Here is a 20,655-nt window from a genome sequence, read left to right on the forward strand (position 1 = left end):
ATACCAGTATAAAATCATTGGCCTAAAATACCCAGACTTAGATTTTTAGTTGGAAATCAGTTTGGACTAAAGATCAATAAATCAATAATATGTGGAGAACAAACACATGGTCACTTTTCTTGAAGACAGTTTAATTGTATTCTGGATCTGCCAGATGAGTGATGTCACTTCCTAAGCTGATTTTCATGTGCACAACTACAGTGACTGTGTGAGATGGAACCCCCCACAAAAGATAAAAGAGCACACCTTCAAGGAAGTCAGAAAAATTCTTGGAGTGGAAAGGCAGAACGGTCACACTACATCAGCAAGAGCTGTAATTTGGCCCAATTCCTAAAATTTGACCAAGTTTCCCCCTAGGGACTCCAGTCTTCCACATCCCTGTACCCCAGGAATGGTGGGGGGAGGGGCCTATGATCAATAATCCGAAAATAAACAGGATAAATGGTTTTGGTTTTTTGTTTTTTGAGGGGAGCCGGTTGTTTTGTTTTGTATAACAAGAGGCCTACTCTTAAAATGTCTGGATAAAAGGTGCTATTTGCCAATGGAGAAAACACACTGCATTGTGCAAATCCAAGCTGAGATAACTCCTGTTCTCACCAGCTGCTTAGTTCTTTATAAACTCTTAACAGGAAAGGTGGAGACCATCCTTGGAAAGCATAATATGTTAAAATAAAAAAAAAAAAAAAGTCTACAAAATTACTACCATTCTACCTCCTATGAATGAGTGACATGGGGGCTTCATCTCCCCTGGTTTAGCGCCAAGGTCTGGGAGAAGCCCTCCCCAGGAGTGACTGTAGAGATTATACATAACTTCTGGCTTACAGCATGCAACTGCTCAAAATACAGTGGCTATGTACTTGGGAGTGACAGATTCTTCATCCAAGGACTGGATGTTATGCTAAAACACAATAGGGTTCCAGAAAATCAAATATGATATCTACCCAGCGGGGTTTATGACTCTGGAGAAAATCAACTCATGAGGATCTATCAGACATTTAAGAATGTCCTAGGAGGTTTAAAACTGCATGAGAAAATAAATTATAAAGAAAAAAAAAAACAACAAAACAGCAGGGCAGAAAATTTAAAACATATGAGGTGTAAATCTCAGTTGTCAAGAGCTAGAATTCCAAGAGGAGAAAATTAAAAGAATTAGGAAAAGACTTTAAAAAAAAAATCCCAGAAAATTAGATAAGAAACTCAAACAGAAATGTACATATAGATGGATAAACAAATATATAACACCTGTCATCTAGGATACAATAAAGAAGTACTGAAAGTATGAATAAAATAATTTTAAAAGAAGCACTATTTTAAATCATTTAAAAAACTAAAATATGACTTAAGAAATACAAAACACAGTAATTGAGGCTTTAAAAAGTGCAAAATTAAAGTAACTAAGGTTAAGAATTGGTAGGACACAAAGGTATATGTTTTTAAATTATAATCCTAGTAACTCACATGAAAGCAGCCAAACTAGAGACTATTAACTATGAAAAAGTTCCTCACTGGGGGCCAGTCTGCTGAACGTTCCCTGTCAGCCCATTGGAGTTTCTCAAATTCACTTCACAAGCTTGTGGGAAACGAAACAACAGCAAAGGGACTTCCAGCTAACATTGGTTGAGTTTGTCATTTCCTGAATTTTCCCCCAAAGACACTGCTCTTCTCCACCACCATCTCTTCTGCCATTATTTTTCATATGTGAGGTTTTCAATATTTCATAATTATGTTCTTTAAATCTACAGGAAAAGTAGGCTGAGATTTGACAAGTAAAACACTGAAGTGTCTTTCATCTTTCAACTAAGTATCCACTAACAACCACAAAAGACTCCTGTTTCAAAGACTCAATTCAATTCAACAAATATTTATTCAGGCTCTATCATAAAATGTTTTCAGGAAGGAAGGCTTTCTCTGGCTTTAAATCCTTGGCCCAGTTAAATGAGAAGAATATCAACTCCTCTGAAGAGACTCAAATCCCAGGGTTTTTTGTGTTTGTTACCTCAAATACAAGTCCAACATTCTCCCCTAAGTACCTCTTATCTGCCAAAACACTTCTAATCCACTTTTTAAAAACATTGATTTGAATAATAATTACTGATCAAAGGTAGAAATAGCACTTCCTAGTAAACAAATAGCAAGGATAAAAAAAAAAAAATTAAGTTACTTACAGATTGACCATACAGCTTTGCTTCTGGGGACTTAACAGTAAATAATGGGACAAAACATTCTTTCCTATCATTCAATGCCAGGCACTGTTCTAGACACCTGGGATATAACAGTTGGTGGGGTTGGGGGAGAGACAAAGACTATGGCCCAAAGGGTGTTTATGCTTTTAGGTGATTTACTCAAATTTATTGACTTCACCTAATAAAAGATGTTCTGAAACTTTCTGTGTAAATCAAAGTTGTCTCAATCAAAACATATGTTAAATTAACAAAGACAGCTCTACAGTGTTTAATAAGCAATGTAAAGGCTTCTTTTTCAAAAGAAAGGGCAATGGGTGAAAATGGACATATTAAAAATGACAGCAACACTTACAATACTTTTAAAAATTCAGGTTTTTATATTTCAGGTTTCTAAAGAACACTATCAAGAACTGACAAGAACAAAGTAGAGTGAAATTTTACTCTTAAGAAATTATTCTATGGAATTTTCTTAAATATTTATAGAAATGTTTATTTCTCCTCTCCCTGCTGCCCATTAAAGAGAAGATTATTTTCTAAAAAAAGAAAGAAAGAAATGTGTATTTCTCAAACGGTTTTCTAAAATATGAAAATGAATTTGGTTATACAGAGAAATTATTGGGCCAGTGCTTACTGAAAAAAAGCAGGAAAATGGGAATTGTTAATTTTTTAAAAATTGTGTTATTTTCCATTGAGAATTTGCTAGATATATTTCATATGCAGTCAACCCAATACTGGATTTAAGTGTTGGTTATTAAATATAACAGTTTATTCTGTACCTTGTCAGTTGCTTCTTCTCATTTTTCTCTTTAAATACAGAATAACAACAACAACAAAATCTATGCATTTGCTTTTCAAGCTAAAAAAAGCAAAGAGTCACTATAAAAACTATAATCTAAATATTAAATTTAAGAATATTACTGATAAAAACTTTTTTAAAATATTACTGATGATATCAAAATATTAAAAGATAATAGTAATTTAGGAAATTAACAGACAAGTTCAAATACAAATATATACATATAAGTAGAAAAAATTTGCCAAGGTATATGCATAAAGATGTTTAGAAACAAAAACAAAACTGACTCTTAAATATCCAGGAGTAGGGAACAAGCAAAACATGTTGTGATAAATCCATACACCAGTTCTTTTTTTTTTTTTTTTTAAGATTTTATTTATTTATTTGACAGACAGAGATCACAAGTAGACAGAGAGGCAGGCAGAGAGAGGGGGAAGCAGGCTCCCTGCTGAAGAGAGAACAGGATGCCGGGCTCGATCTCAGGACCCTGGGATCATGACCTAAGCTGAAGACAGAGGCTCTAACCCACTGAGCCACCCAGGCGCCCCTCCATATACCAGTTCAGTGCAAATATTGAAAACTAGTCCTGGGGCATTTTGGTGACTCAGGCAGTTGGGCATCTGACTCTTGATTTGGGCTCAGGTCATGATCTCAGGGTCAGGCAGCCATCACGGAGTCTACCTGGGATTCTCTCTCTCCCCCTCTCTCTACCCCTTCCCCTCAGCACACACTCTCTAAATAAATAAACAAATAAAATCTTTTTTTTTTTAATGGTGTCTTAAGCATTCTTTCTTATATTTAAAGAGGAAGATATTAAAATAAAAGAACAATTTTATGAGTTGTGACTAGGAGATAGGCAAAATCCCAGAGGCTACCCAGAGTCAATTATACATATTTAATATCTGTAAGAATTATGTAGTCTTATGAGGAAAAAAATATAAAAATTCAGTAATCCATTAGGTTCAAAGTTCTTTAGTGTAGATACAAAAGGGATTCACTTATCTTAGGGGCCAAAGAAATCCAAAATCCAATTAAATGATCATTTTGGGTAGGAATGTAAGGCTTTTTGGCATACAGAAGTAATATTTGAATCCAGGGATGTAAGTTACATGACTACCCTCCCTCCTTTTCTTCAAGTTACAGAAGCACACAGTTTCTATGAAACTGATCTACACTGTCCACAAGAATCCAATCTCTGTTTCAGCAAAAAGCACCGAGGTTTATACAACCTTAATGAAGCCAGGAAGGTAACAGAAAAACTTACACAAGAAGGGAACTCCACAAATTGTGTGGGATCAAATAATTACTTCACAAGTAAAAAACATCTTTTAAACACAGGACTATCTGAAATTAAATTCATAAAAGTTTGAGAATTAAAACTATAATATCAATATTTTGTGCATATTATATACACATAATTAAGCAACCAATTTTGGCTTATGTGTATAACACTGGAACATTTAGGAACTTAAACTTTATTATATTTGCATATTTATGAGTTTCATTTGCTAGATGTATAAAGCTTTATCAGGCATGTGATTACAATATTTAAAAGAAATGAAACATTAAATTTATAAATTCAATTTAAAATGTTCAGAAGTATCAAAATAATTGGGTTTGTAAAGGATACTAATGATTCTTCAAAGTTTCTTAAGTGTAACTGTTAAAATCTGCTAGACTTAAAAAGAAGTGTAAGTTGTCCTAGAAAAATTAAGACTCATCTTAACCGGTAACTTTAACTACTTGAATATTAAATTCTAGAGCCAAAATAAATATCTGAAGAGCATTTCCTTCATATGAAAATTACCTCCAAAACACTGGACATTTTATATTCAAAAACTGACATGGAAAGAAAAAGTAACAAATGGTCAAGATACAGAAACAACCTAAATGTCTATCCATGAATGAATGGATAAAGATGTGGAATGTATACAAAATGGAATATTCCTCAGCCAAAAAAGGAAATCCTGCCATTTGCAACAACATGCAGGGACCCTGAGGGCATTAAGCTAAGCGAAATAAGTCAGAAAGACCAATTCCATATGATTTCACTTACATGTGGTATCCAAACAACCAACCAAACAAACAATGATACGGAGAACAGATTTGGGAGATTATCGAAGGGATTGGACAGTGAATAAAATGAGTAAAAGGGGTCAGTTGTATGGTGGCAATTGGTACCTAAACTTACTACAGTGATCACTTTGTAATGAATGATAATATCTAATTATTATGTTGTACACCTGAAACTAATACAAGATTAATTAGTAAGAGACATCCAAGAAAATGAAATAACTATCTGAAAGAGATATCTCTACTCCCATGTTCACTGTAGCATCTTCTTAATAGCCAAGACATGGGAACAACCTAAGTACCCATCAGTGGAAAAATGAATAAAGAAAATGGGATAGATACACATGCATATATGCATATATACAAAGAGGAATATTTTTTTCAGCCGTAAAAAAAGAAGGAAATCCTACCATTTGCAACAACATGGATGGTTCCTGAGAGCATTATGGTAAGTGAAATAAGTCAGAGGAAGACAAGAACTGTATGATTTCACTCACAAAAGCAATCTAAAAAAGCTGAACTTATAGAAACAGAGAATAGAGTGGCAGCTGCCAAGAGCTGTGGGGTAACCACAAATGGAGAGATGTTGGTCAAAAGGCACAAACTTCCAGTTATAAGATGAATAAGTTCTGGGAATACAATGTAAAACATGGTAATTATAGTTAACAATCATGTATTATATACTTGAAAGTTGCTATAAAAGATCTTAAATGCTCTCATTATTAAAAAAATTATGTGAGGTGATGGATGTGTTAAGTAATCTCATGGTGGTAATCATTTTGCAATATATACAGGAATCAAATTATATATTGTATACCTCAAACTTATACAATGTTATGTGTTAATTATATTTCAATAAAGTTGGGGGGAAAACTAGAAAAAAACATAATATCAAAAGAAAAGAGTAAAAAAACCATATAGAACTTATGATGAGCATATTCACTTGTAGGAAAAAAAACCCTGATACTTACTAAAATACTTTAAATCTGGGTAATATCCATTTGGGAGCTTACATGTATTTCTCACTTTTTTTCCAATGAATGTGGCATATTAAATTTTCAGTTACTGCTGTAACAAACAACTACAAACCTAGCAACTTTTAAAAACATAAACTTACTCTCTTCCAGTTCTGGAAATCAGAAGTCCAAAATCAGTCTCCCTGGGCTAAAGCCAAGAAATGGTTCCCTCTGAGGTTCTTTAGGAAGATCACTTTTCTTGCCTTTTTGAGCTCTGAGCTCTCAGCTTTGACTGAATTACTTGCTTCCTGCCCCCTTCCTTGCATCACTCCAACCTTCTGTTTCTGTTGTCACCTCTCCTATCACTATTGTTCTCTAACTCCCCCTGCTTCCCTCATACTCAGACCCCAGCATTCCTTGGCTCTTGTCCATTTCTTCCATCTTCAAAGTCAGCAATAGAGGAAAGAGTCCCTCTCATGGTTAGAATCTCTCCTCAGTCTCATCTATCTGACCTAACCTGGAAGATTCACCACTTTTAAGGCCTTCATGTGATGGGACTGGGCTCACCCAGTTAATCCAGGATAATTTCCCTGTCTCAAAGTCTTGCCTTAATCACATATGCCAAGTCCTTTTTACCTTAACATTCACAAATTCCAGGGATTAGAATGTAGACATCTTTCAGGGTCATTATTCAGCCTATTACACAGGGTAATTTTATAATTTTCAAAATAAAAGAAAAATAATTAAGTAATTGAATTATAAAAGTTATAATTTTTCATGTGGGGAAATCTAAACAGAAAAGATTACACAAAATCAAGTTCCTTTTCAAGTGGCTTTAAACCCACTGACTTGCATTATTTTTCAGGAGCCAGAACCTTCAACATTATAATTTCTGAACCTGTAATTGTTAATATTATTTCAACAACATATTTATCAACAGAAATCAAGTGAAGAGTGATAGGTATAACATGTATTTGCTTTATTCAGTCTATGCCTCTGAACATCTTAAGAAAATATGAGCTACAGCCTACACATTGTGATTGTGGGACACTATAATTTCCAAAATTTTACCTTACTTATTTGCCTATTTTTTTTTAAATAGAAAACGAGTTTTCTAAATAATAAAGAGGATTTGTATAAAAACTCTCTCTCTCTCTCTTTTTTTTTTTTTTTTTTTTGGCTAACCATGTTATTTTCTCCAGCACACAGAATGTAATAAAGTACAGCTCGAAACTATGATGGTGTCCTTCTGCATGTAAGTCAGAGTATTTTGTCTTTGTGATGGTTGCCGTGGGTGCTGAAGCTTCAAGGCAGACCTTTCCTGTTTGCCTATTTGAAATAATAAAGGTAGTATGAACTACCAAAATAAGTAAAATTATTTGCTGTTTGACACAATAAACATGTACAAACCTATCAAAGTATCTTGATTTACACTGATTGGAGAAAGTAGACTTGAAACTACTTCAGATTCTACATTCAGTGTGAGATCTAATTAACTAGTTAATGAAACCATTTCTAAATGTTCGTTGTCTGTTCATCTTTAACTTATACAAAAACTTTTGATCACAGGGTTAAGTTTTGTTTTTATGTTTTAATATACAAGGATTTTTGGCCAGAAGACCATAAAATGTCTTCCCTAAGGAAGATTTTTCTTTCTGGTTTTGCTTGTTGTTTATTTTTAACTTAAAGCTCCATAGCTTTTATTGTTGAACATACACTCAAAAGGAATTCTAAGACAACACACATAAACGGAGGGTTCTGGACAAGTGGGTATACAGTCATTCTATTTAACATAGCCTATTAGCTCAGATCCCAAAGAACTGAATAAAAGCAAAGATCATGCAAGACCTAGTCTTTTATTCTTTGAAGATCTATTCAAGCTCTTGGCTGTATTTGATTATTCTAAAGATGTACGTCCCAGGGTGACCACATCTCTTTCCATATCAATAGACGAAATTATTATCCGTCACAGGGAAGGGCACAGAGCCATCCAGTGTAGGAGCTACTCTGAAGCTAATCAATTATTTCTCAGTACTAGTCATTTAGTAGAGAAGAGCTAGGCATGAGTGACCCATCTAACTACTCCTCAAACAATAACTGATGCCCGGGTGTCCCACTAGTTAGATGAACTATCTCAAGATAGGGCTTACAAGGGCACCTGGGTGGCTCAGTGGGTTAAGCCGCTGCCTTCGGCTCAGGTCATGATCTCGGGGTCTGGGGATCGAGTCCCGCATCGGGCTCTCTCTGCTCAGCAGGGAGCCTGCTTCCTCCTCTCTCTCTGCCCACTTGTGATTTCTGTCAAATAAATAAATAAAATCTTTAAAAAAAAAAAAAAAAGATAGGGCTTACAAGGCACAGTACTTGACTAACCGATATCTAGCAAAGTCAGACTTCTAGTGCCGCTGGAGAGGTCTGCTGCCTTTCTGTCAGCCAAGAGACTACCAGAAGTCATATCAAAAGAGAATTCTTTCTGTAACCCATCCATTCTGTAAAAGTTCTAAATTTATCAAAAAGAGGCAACATTTTAGTCACCTATCTCATCTGTTATGAACAAATAACTACTGCATACTTCCAAGGAGTCATGCAGGGCAGAAATACTTAGGATTTAATTGAATTACCAATATACTTTAGATTATATCATGTCTATCTATATCTAAAGCTACATTTTTGTAAAGCCTCAAGATTGTACAATTAGTCTACAAGGGAAGTATTGGCCTTAGACCTGTACACAAGCAATACAAACGAATGCAAGGCAAGTCACAATCTGGAATAGCCAGTAGTACTTAAGTGGAAAGAAAACTTCCACAAAGCCTACGATTAATCATGCACAACAAGAGGGAGAAAGTTTAACTTAGGGAGTGTTCATTCACAAACGGACCAAAAATAAGCAAACAAACACAGAAAATTTATAAAAAGTGAAAATGTATCTGCAAAGCATGATCCTTAGCATGTGGGCAACCTAAATACCAAATTCTGCTACCCAACTTTAATAAAAAAAGGCTTATTAACTCATGGGTGAGATATGGCTCTAAAATACTTTGGGCAATCAGCTATCTGTCATGACCCTAATATTCCTAGGAAGAGTCCATCTTTAATGTTCCTTACATTAATTATCAGTACTTGGCTGGGGGTGGGGGGGAGGGTGGAGGCAGTATCTTGCCACCAATAAGAGACACATTGTTGTGGTGGCCACCAGAGTGGTTATACATTTAGCTGACCATGAAGGGAGATGTTAATTCCAGATAAATGAAGCCTTCCAGAATAAGGATTTTTTTTAATTTTTTTTTTTTTTAAGATTTTATTTATTTATTTGACAGAGATCAGAAGTAGGCAGAGAGAGAGGAGGAAGCAGGCTCTCCGCAGAGCGGACAGCCCGATGTGGGGCTTGATCCCAGGACCCTGGGATCATGACCTGAGCCGAAGGCAGAGGCTTTAACCCACTGAGCCACCCAGGCGCCCCCAGAATAAGGATTTAAACACACACATAAATAATACACTGTCAAAGCTTCAGTGCCTTTAAGTAAATTTCAGCCAACACAATAGGAAATTTAACATTTCCCCCTCTCCCATACTCTGATAACTCCAAAATCTCTATTCAGATCTATGGGCAGCCCAGCACCCTCTGTTCTTAGGAATAGCTATAGTGAAATGAATCAGATACTGGGGGGTTTGCTTTCTATTTATTAGCCATGTGGGGGGTAAACAACTGAACTTCCTTCAGTTTCCTTATCCTTAAATTGGAGGGAAAATGTCCATCACAAAGGGCTACTATGAAAATCAGAGATGACAAATGAAAAGAAGCCAAGATACAGGCAGGCACACAGAGTACATGCCAGGAAGGTTTTGTTTCTGGAGGCTTCCCTCTGCCAGCCATTGTTAGCATGAGGCCCAGAACCTTACAGAGCATGACCCAATGTTCCCAGGACAAGCTCTTCCTAAAACTCTCCCATCACGTCATCCTGGAATTGCTCCTTGAACGTCTCATCTGTGACACTGAAGACTTCCAAGGAGAACTACTCAGCTTGTAAAAAGCCAACTCTAAACCTCTCCCCACTGCTATCCATGAGTTATGTGGTGGCACCATTCATGCCAACTCAATCCACAGGAGGTCAGAGCTTCCCTGTCCTCTTCTGCCCTCTGGTGCCACTAGTCTCATAATCCCAGAGGCCTCGCCTACTGTAGCCTGCTCAGGTCTGTTCACCACCACTGATCTGAAGCCAATACCAAAGTTTAACTTCCACCCCTCCAACCCCACTGTTTGTCCGAGACTCTTTTCAAGCTTTGGGTGAGAGCAAAAGCTACAGCTGTTTGCCCTAGACCATTGCTTTTGGTCAAGCAGCCTAGAGCCCTACTGTTATTGTTCTGAGTGTCTAAATGGACCAACCAATACCTAAATAATTTTAACTCTTCAAGTCACATATGTTCCTAGTTGCAGCTTTTCATATCCAGGATGCACAACAAACCTTTCAAAGACACTGAGTGCAAAGACAATACAGATGGTTCCTCATGGTCAGGAGACTTGACTCTCACATAAAATGAGAAATACCCTCTTGTCCCACCCTAATCTCTTTTCTTTGATAAAGAAATCACCCTTAGGTGTTTTCAGATTCCTCCAACTCCGCATACCAGATGCCCTAGAGCTCTTATGTCCCTCCCTGAAAGTAGGTCATGATATTCCAGCATTATGAGAAGGATGGAGCCAGTGCGAGATTTCTAAGAACTCCAGGTCCCAGCTGAAACGCCCTGCCAGACCATGAGCCTACCACCATTTCTCAAAACCTAAGGAGTTAAAAAATGGGGGGGAAATGTTTGTATTTAATTGATAAAAAGGTTGAGACAATGTCATGAATAAATATTTGACCTGGCCTCATTCAATTAAGTTCCCTGGAACTTACTTAATTCAAGCACCTGAACTAGAATAGAATCTCTGGTAGCTCTACTCTGACTATAGTTAACCCTACAAAAGCCAGTAATGGTTCCATAATTATCTGCTAGTTATTATATCATTAGTATGAGTTATTTAGACAACATAGGAAAAGGGTCAATTTTTTTTTTTTTTGTACTTTCAACATTGACAGTTTAAAAACTTCATTAACACATTAGCCTGTTGGTTTAATCTTAACTAATGATTCCTGGAAAATATTTTGTTTCTTAAGAAAATCTGAAATTTACATCAACATAAATCAACCTGAATAAATTTCCAGCAAAAAATTTTTACTTTAAATAAGTCAACTTAAAACATTTATGAAAAACAGACAAAAAGCAAACTGACTTAATGGTATATGGATTTCACATTTGAATAGATTGTTGTCTTATTTGATACACAAATATGGTTTTGTCTATGACATATCTTAGCAAATCAAGCTTTGATTAAATTCAGATTCTTTTTACCTTATTGTTAATGAAAAAGGAAAGAGGTTCAGATCTTTACTTCACATATTTAATTCTCTTTTAACTGGATCTCAACTGTATTATTTTTGAAACAGAACTTGTATAATGAAGCAAACTTCAATTGCTCGAAGTATGGCATTTCTCCAACAATCCAAACAAACAAAAGGTACATATAATTTTTTTTAACAAAATAAGTTAGAAAAGTTTCCTGCTTATAAAAATTATTTGTTTTATTAATAAGACAATGTACTATTCTATAGACCTTAGATTATCAATAATACCATTTATTAGGTACATTGATACCTTTTGCTCAATATTTTCATTGTCACATTCATATTTTTCATTTATTTGAGATACATATGTGAAAAAAAGTGGCTGCTGACAATTAGGGAGAGTAGAAATCAGATTTTTTTTTTTTAAATTATGCCTAAATACAAGCAATAAATTCAACAAATTCCTCATCCATCAGTGGCTTAGTCAGACTAAAAGCCAATGAACCAGCGAAGGGTACATATTTTTCCCCCTTTCACCAAAATAAGTGGAACAAAATTCCTTCATGATTGCATATTTAAAAATCTAATCTTCGTATTTGCCAACATTGCTAAGCTGCTGTATCAACTGTTTAGCTTTAGCCAAATAAAACCTTTTTTGCAACTTTGGAAGAAACTTCTACACAGGAAACTATAAATTTTTACAGGCAAAATTGTGTCTTAATATGTGGTGCTTTTACACCAATTCTTACCTTTCTATCTAAAATATGTGATATTCCATAATGGCTATAGTGGTCAGGTAATCAAAAGCTTGGTTTATTTAATTATCTCTTTTCTGTGTGAGACTAGAAAGAGAGAGTAAGAGACAGCAAAATGTGGGTTTCTCAGCTGCCAAGTAGCTTCAAGTGGTGCTGTCATTATTGGTTTTTAATGGTACAAAAATACTTAGTTGACAGTATCAAAGAAATTCCTGGGGGAAACTTCACATATTCTTGCAGATAGAAAAAAATTATGAATACATGTGAACAAAATAACCATTTTCTCTGTATCTAATTTCTATCAACACAGAAAAACTGAGGCACTTTTATCTTGTTCTTTTGTGTTCTAACATATGCCAACATTAAGAAAAGTTTTAAAAAAATCAAATTCTCATTTTCAAAGCCTCTCTAGAATAATGCTGAGGAAATTAAAAGTTAAGCACAATCTTTAAAAAGATCCCCCCCACACCTCTTTAACCTCTGTTTCCACATTTGGGCTTAGATCTTTCAGATGAATCAAGGTGACTCTAGAAGGCCAAAGGTCAAAAATATTAGTTATGTCCAACTCAGAAAAGCAAAGGAAACAAATATAAAAATAAAACAAAGAACACTGATGTTATGATCAACTCCTATGAACTGCATTTTACCCACCTCCACTCTAAATCTGGATCAAGCCCTGCTACCTGGATCACAGTAGTTTCTTGGTACAGCTTGAGCTTATTCAGTGACTCCAGTCTAAATCACATACACACATTTCATGTAATTATCTCTTCTACTCCTCTTTAAAAGATGGATGGATACTTATTGATTGTGGTTGTTTAAAGGTTTCATAATGGGAAATGGACTTCAATAAGAGGTAAGTGGTAATTAGTGAAAAGATCTGAAATAGACTTGTGATTGGCTCAGGCAACTGCTAACCCAGTTGTTTTCCCAGTAAAACAGCCTCTCATCCCAATATTACACTTCGGTATGTGTGCGAACAACTATGTTATATGAGCTATTCATCAGATGTAACAACTTAGCAAACAACCCCTAGAAGCTAGTATAAGAGCAAAATATGATCTCCCAAAGTCATTTACAAGTGCCTTCCTCTTCGTACCAAGAGTAGATTTGGAAAGGAACTTTTGATTTCGGTCTTCAGGACCAGATCTGAAAATCATTATGTTGCCAAATACTGTATCCTTACCTATTTTTTTTTTAAGATTTTATTTATTTATTTAACAGAGAGACAGAGAGAGAGAACATGAGAGAGGAGAAGGTCAGAGGGAGAAACAGACTCCCCGTGGAGCAGAGAGCCTGATGCGGGGCTCGATCCCAGGACCCTGGGATCATGACCTGAGCTGAAGGCAGCTGCCCAACCAACTGAGCCACCCAGGCACCCGTCCTTACCTATTTTATTTCTCTTTTTTATCAAATGAAGAATCGTTGAAATTACACTTGCAACTGAATTAAATCAACTTCTTGTCAAAACTAACAAAATGTAATGAAGATGTGCTATACTTTTATCAGCATATGTGTCTTACATCTAGCAATAATCAAATTACTTCTTGAGGAAATCTTGAGAGGTTGAAATTTAAGAAGCAGTTTCAAACACCAACTCCTAAGATTTGTCTTGTTATAGAAGGCAGAGAAAACATGTTATCTAGGCTGTAGAGTCATACTGTTTTTTAATACCACAACTTTATTCATATGTTGATATAAGAATAAAATAATAAAGTACGCATTTCTTTTGCTAACAAGATAGCATACTAGTTCATAAAGCCCTGGAATATCAATAATCCTATTTATTATATATCTATTTGACAAGCACTATACTTAATCCTTCGTGTGTGTGTGTGTATGTATACATATATATATATATAAAATCCATAATACTCAAAGTAATCTTAGATAAGTCAAAACCATATATTCATAGGCTTACAAATTTGCTTGTACTGTCCAGTAAGGTCATTAAAAGTCATTCATGCATAAACTGGTTAAGATCTATATACAATCACCTCACCAAAAAACAAAAACAAAAAAAGAGTAATAACAAATGTTAAATAAAGTTCTAAATCTCCCTTAATAGCTGTGATAGGAGTCTGTTGATACAGAACAACACAGTTATCAAGTATGGGGCAAATTTTCAGACTTTACTAATAATTTTCCAGCCCTACAACTACCCTTCAACTCCCACTCCCACATACACACACACTATAGATTTCACAGAAAATTCTTTCAAATTTATCTCAGTCCCGGATCTAAAGACCCAAATTAATATCTATATTTGTCAAAAGAGCCAATCATCTAATTCCTAGAATATTTTCTAGAATATTCTAGAGAATTCTCCTTGTGGGGTGCCTGGCTGGCTCAGTCAGAAGAACATATGACTCTTGATCTTGGGGTTGTGAGTTGAGCTCCACATTGGGATAGATTACTTAAATAAATCATTTTTTTAAAAAAAGAATATTCTTTTTATGAAAATTATTAAATAGCATACAGCTATAAGAAAATGTTTTCTGAGGTGCCTGGGTGGTTCAGTGGTTAAGTGTCTGCCTTGGGCTCAGATTATGATCCCAGGGTCCTGGGATTGAGTGGCCCCCCTGTCCCCACCGACATCAGGCTCTCTGCTCAGGGGTAAGCCTGCTCCTCCCTCTCCCACTCCCCCTGCTTCTGTTCCCTCTCTCTGTCTCTCTGTCAAATAAAAAATAAGATCTTAAAAAAAAAAAAAAAAAAAAGAAAGAAAGAAAAGGTTTTCAGTTCTGCATATTGCTAAAAAATGCAAAGCGAAGTTTCTCTTTGGATTATGAGCTATACATGAGGCTCCACTTTTTGCAGGCTACAATACAACATATAAAACAATACTTCAGCACCTGAAGGCTATACATGACAAAGTAGGCTTTTAAAAATATGTTCCAGAACACACTTATATAGTTTAATAATAAACCACTATGTAAATATGTAAATTTTGCAAATATACAGTACATGAGCTTTACATATATATCAAAATATATTCCTACTATACTACTAAGCTTAAAATCATAATTTTAAACATACAGTATTGAATTACATTAAAAAATCACTTAATGAGAGGTGCTTGGGTGGCTCAGAGGGTTAATCCTCCACCTTTTGTTCAGGTCATGATCTTAGGGTCCTGGGAATGAGCCCCACATGGGGCTCTTTGCTCAGCAGGGAGTCTGCTCGCCCCCACAACTCTCTGCCTGCCTCTCTGCCTACTTGTGATCTCTCTCTCTCCGTGTCAAATAAATTTTTTAAAAATCTTTAAAGAAATCACTTAATGAAATGACTTCTGTACTGTTGTATAGAATGATACTACAATTGTTAAGAGAACAATTTTACAATTCAGAAAGAAAAACAATTACAAGCATAGCAAAGCTGCTCTCAAACCAAGGCACTAACCTTTATTATTCCTTTAGTGAGCTATCATCTATAAAATCTCACTCTTTAGTTTCTCCAGTCAGATACATGACTGTGTAAACTGAAACTATATGCCAGAGTCTAACTCATGCTACTACTTCATTTTAGTAAATTCAAAAGGGAAATATGAGTCGTCTAACAAGATAAAAACCAAAATGAATGGACAGATAGTCTTATTAATTGCATCTCACATCCCTAAATTAATATTTCTTGTTTAAAAGAAGTGTGTGTGTACATGTGTATGTGTAGAGACACAGATAGACAATGCACTACAAAATCAAACTAATTCTTCCTTTGGAATACTGTTCCTTGCTTCAAACCAATTCCTTCTTCCTATATATTCAAGGTTCTTTTGATAGTGAAAAGTAACACTGTTTCAAAAGGAAGTCAATTACTGTTTTTTTTTTAAGATTTTTTTAAAATTTATTTGACAGACGGAGATCACAAGCAGGCAGAGAGGCAGGCCGAGAGAGAGGAGAAAGCAGGCTCCCCTCGGAGCAGAGAGCCTGATGTGGGGCTCGATCCTAGGACCCTGGGATCATGACCTGAGCTGAAGGCAGAAGCTTTAACTCACTGAGCCACCCAGGTGCCCCTACTGTTATTTTTTTTACCTCCCAGAAAACAATCATGTATACTAACAGAATGCATGTCTTTATACACAACCAGCCTTCAAGGTTATATGCTTGCAAAGTAAAGAAATAAGCATAAGTAAACCTTTAGGCTAATACTTCCAAAAAAGAAGGAATAACATATTGTATATCTAAACATTGTTATATACAGAAGAGCAGGACTAGATTTTTTACCCAAACTAAAAGATAAAATAAATAATTCTTTAGTCATATAATTCAGAACATATTTGGAGTATATTTATCTTAAAATACTGAATTACCATTAAAAATTTTCAAGTACAATCAAATGTCTGCCACTTTCCAAACCTACACAATCAAAGACAAACTATACTCTAAATTCTAAATAACAACAGTATTAACTTGAAGATGAGTTTCTCAGGGACAGGATCTCTCTTATTCAGCCCTACACACCTCAGTTGCATGCTCCACAAGAAATACCCCACAAATACTGCCGAAATAAACTGAGTTGTCAGCTAATACTTCCAAAGATTTAAGCTAGTCTGATCTCTTTTAGTATGAGTACTTAGGGAATCCTCAAATTCTATGAAACCCCTTTTCAAAAAGTTAATGAAACAATGAAAGTAGAGGGCTCAGAAAATCAGAACCTTCTGCTGTAAGCTCAACATGATCCATGTCTACATTATAAATTGTAAGTGACTTCAAACTCTCAGTTCTCACCTAAAACATTCATTTCCCTCCCTCTCTCTTTTTCGCTCCTATCATGGTTGGTATCTTCAGCCAATACTTAAGAGAACCTGAAATAAGGGACAAAGGATCTCCTCCCATTTCCTTAATTCAGCACTGACCCTGTCTGCCATTTCCCTTGTCGCAAAGCAAAGAGATCTCTGCTGTCCTGTGATGGATATTCAGCCCTCTTAGTCTTGTTTCTGCCTCGGATGATAATGTATCTCAAGAGAGATGATAGAAGACAGATAAATGGAAATTTTTCTGTCCAGACTCACCAATATATATTTATTTACAGTATTCTGTATATAAAAACCCCTCAAATCCATACCTCTAAATGGAACTCTTTGCCATAACCTTAAAAAAAAAAAAAAAGTACAAGGGAGTTTTTACCTTGGCTAATCCAAGCCATTAAACTTCTCAAACTCTTCTTTCAGAAACAGAAGAACTACAAGAGGAAATACAAAAGGAAGAGGGTCCCCTTATAAATCCGCCACCAAGGCTGATGAGTTTCCCTTTCCAGGTCTCTCCCCAGAGTGTTGGCTCAGGTCCCAAGTAACTCAAGACTAAACTTCAGTTTTCTTTCTACCATAACATTGTTAGCATTCTAAAACATCTTCCACACAGCAAATCCATCTTTCAGATGTCCTTGTATCTCTATGTGGAAGATACGAAGGCTTCTAATACTTTGAGTTCATTCTCTAAATACCCTAGTCACTACCCTCAGGCCTGCTGTAGTCTGTAGGTGCTTGGAGCTCTCTCCCTTCGCACTCATATTATATTGTTCCCTCCATAAAACCCCCTCTTGGTAGCTACTGACACCACTGGAGTTCACTCTCCATTTAAAATCCCAATCCCCAAACCTCTTAAACCATTAATGTTTCTCTCCATCCTAAACTCCATCAAAGGTGTGTGTGTGTTTTAAAGCTAGTCGAAAATAGTCTGTCCATATTAATCTGACTCAATCTGAATATTCCCTGTGACTCTATCACTTGTTTTAAATTTAGGTAAATTAGTGCCTGGGTGGCTCAGTGGGTTAAAGCCTCCGCCTTCAGCTCAGGTCGTGATCTGAGAGTCCTAGGATCGAGCCCCACATCTGGCTCTCTTCTCCTCCGGGAGCCTGCTTCCCCTTCTCTCTCTCTGCCTGCCTCTCTGCCTACTTGTGATCTCTGCCTGTCAAATAAATAAAGGAAATCTAAAAAAACAAACAAACAAAAAAACCCCTAAATTTAGGTAAATTAAAATTCTATAAAATTGCATTGGATTTTTGAGAAATTTTATTATATTGTTTTTATGCTTATCCAGTAATGCTCTTAAATCAACTGGGTTTGTACCGTAATGGAGACTGCTGTAGACTACACCTTCCACTGAGGAAAGGCTTTCAGTGCCTAGAGAATTCTCCTGTTCACCTGCAACAAATATTCCATAATATTGATGAGAAGGCACGTGACACGACTTGTACTAGAATTAGACAGAATCTGTCATTCACATGGAAGTTGAAAAATTGAGTCATACACAATATAAAATGTCACTACATTAAATAACCAAAAATTCTGGACACTCATTGTTGCCTTAGTCTAGCCTCCAGAACTTTTACAAACTTCCTAGATTACTGGGGTTTTTTTTTCCTTCCTGGGGCTTTTTCCTAACATCCCTGTGCCTGATGCCACAATTAACAACACTTGGATTTAGCAAACTCTATTCTAAATACTTTAAAGAAAACAGTCATGATTATTCAAGTGACCTTTATAAGGCAAGTACTAGCCAGTCCTCCAGGGTTGAAATTCAGCACCTTCAAAGACTTCTGTCCCCACTCCCTAAACCCTGCCTGTTTATACTGAGAAGACTGGCGCCAGGGCCCCCTCTCCTTCACACTCTTATCACCCCTTTCCATGCAGCATCACTCCGATGGCTACAGAAACAACCTGAAATTCAGAATTGCACTATAAACAGTGGTGGGCAGGGTGGGTCTCCTCCCTGGGTGGCCTGGCCCTGGATAATGGCCCTCTTTCCAAGCTGCCTTTGTGACTGCTGTCCAGAGTCCCACAGCCTCAAACTTAAGGGCACAATCAGCCTTGGGGTGCCCCTGGGAGTACCCCCACCTTTTATATGTCTGTGCCTCCACTTCAATGCCCCACTATCAGTATCTCGGGGTTGAAAAATTCGCTTTCACGTTCACACAAAGGTAGGACTAAAAGAGTACCAGGAGGTGAGTGGTTGTGTTCTGATCAGTTGTTTTCACAGCTGGCTGAGTCAATCATCCCCTCTTAAAAGCTTATTTGACAGGTGAGAAATTCCTCATCTCTAGATCATTCCAGCAACTCCTTAGCATCAGTGTGAGCTGGGAGAGGGGCCTGAAGAGGAAGGGAGTGGTGCTGAAATCGTGTTGAGCGTGTCCTGGGGGAGGCGGGGCGGGGTGGGGGGAGACCTCTCGTACGGGAAGGAGGAATCTGGCGCCAGGAACGTGCCGGTCCAGGGTCCAGCGGGAAGAGAGGGGGGAGCCGAGAAGTCTTAAGCGAAGGGAGAGGCACTAGAAGAAATGGACAAGCGACAAACCTGGAAATGTCCCGAGGGGAATGGAAATGGGTGAGGAGGATGCGGACTGCAGAGAAATCGGGAATGCAAGAAGATGGGGCAAGGGGAGAACCAGACAACAGGGAATGCAGTGCCTCAGATGCAGGCGTCCAACCCTGGCCGGTGCCAGACCCTTCCAGAGCGCCGGCGAGGCTGGCTCCCGGCCGAGCCCCCGGAGCCGGAAAGTTGGTACGGCGAGGGGCGACCGGACGGGCAGCGCCCCCTGTACGGAGCCTTACCTTCTGGTCGACGATGGAGCAAGCCATCTCGCGGACGTGCGCCAGGCTGTAGTCCCCGGACGAGTCCTGCAGCAGCAGCACCGGCTCGCGGCTCAGGCCGATCTGCAGATGGAACGAGATGCCCCCGGCCGGGGCCGCGACGGAAGCCAAGAACGGCGCGGGCCCCGGCCCCGACCCCGGGACCAGCGCGGCGGCGGCCGCCGCTGCCGCCGCCGCCACGGGCAGCAGCGGGCTGGGCGGCCGCAGGACCGGAGGGGCGCTCATCGCTCCGCGGGGCGCGCCAAGGGCCGCGGGGCCGGGCAGCCGAGGGCGGGGGCCGGCGGAGCGGCAGCCGAAAAGTTTTGCTGCCGCGGAGCCGGGAGCTTCTTTCTCCAAGAGCCGAAGCGGAAAATAAAAACTTTCCGGAAAAGTCCCCGCGCGGGGGGAGGGCGAGAGGATGAGGATCGGGAGGGGAGCGGGGGGGAGGGAAAATGGCTGAGGCGGGAGGGCTGCGCCGCCGGGAGCGCGGGCGCCGCACGGGGGAGGCGCTGCCGCCGCCGTGGAGCAGCCGCCGCGGCGCGCTCCGAGGGACGGGGCGGCGGGTCAGCGCGGCCGGGGCGCCGGGCGCCGGACGGGGGCGGGGAAGGGGGCGCGAGGGGCGGGGAAGGGGAGCTTGGAGGCGGGCACTGCGGAGACACCACCCGGCGGGCGCCGGAGCCGCAAGAGCCGCGGCCGCGCGGCCGCAGTAGCCGCAGGGTGCCCGGTCGCCGCCCCCTCCGCCCGGGGCTCCCGGGGCCTGAGCCTCCCGGAGCCGGGGCAGGACTGAACGGCGGGGCTTGAGGCCGTCTCCGCGGGCATGGTCCATCCCTCTCCGTCCGGACTCCGGTGTCCGCTGGCCGGGTTGCCCGGCCGCAGACGGAGGGGACCGGGGCGCATCTCCTCCGACCGACTTCCTAGCGCCGCCAGTTTCCAAGTCCCCAGTCCCC

General features: G+C 38.8%; 1 protein-coding gene across 2 annotated transcripts in view; it reads right to left on the minus strand.

The window, feature by feature from the left end:
- PRKD1 (protein kinase D1) overlaps window positions 1–20,234 on the minus strand; it is a 332,420-nt gene extending 312,186 nt beyond the window's left edge. The window contains exon 1 of one of the 2 annotated variants that reach the window (XM_059373029.1): window positions 19,691–20,234. In XM_059373029.1, coding sequence (XP_059229012.1) covers window positions 19,691–19,954 — 264 coding nt within the window. In that variant the 5' untranslated portion in view covers window positions 19,955–20,234. The remainder of the gene's footprint in view (window positions 1–19,690) is intronic. The other variant, XM_059373028.1, reaches the window with a different exon arrangement.
- Window positions 20,235–20,655: the final 421 nt, after the last annotated feature.

Source organism: Mustela nigripes, chromosome 13, assembly GCF_022355385.1.
Source record: "Mustela nigripes isolate SB6536 chromosome 13, MUSNIG.SB6536, whole genome shotgun sequence".
In the NCBI taxonomy this organism is placed as follows: domain Eukaryota; kingdom Metazoa; phylum Chordata; class Mammalia; order Carnivora; family Mustelidae; genus Mustela; species Mustela nigripes.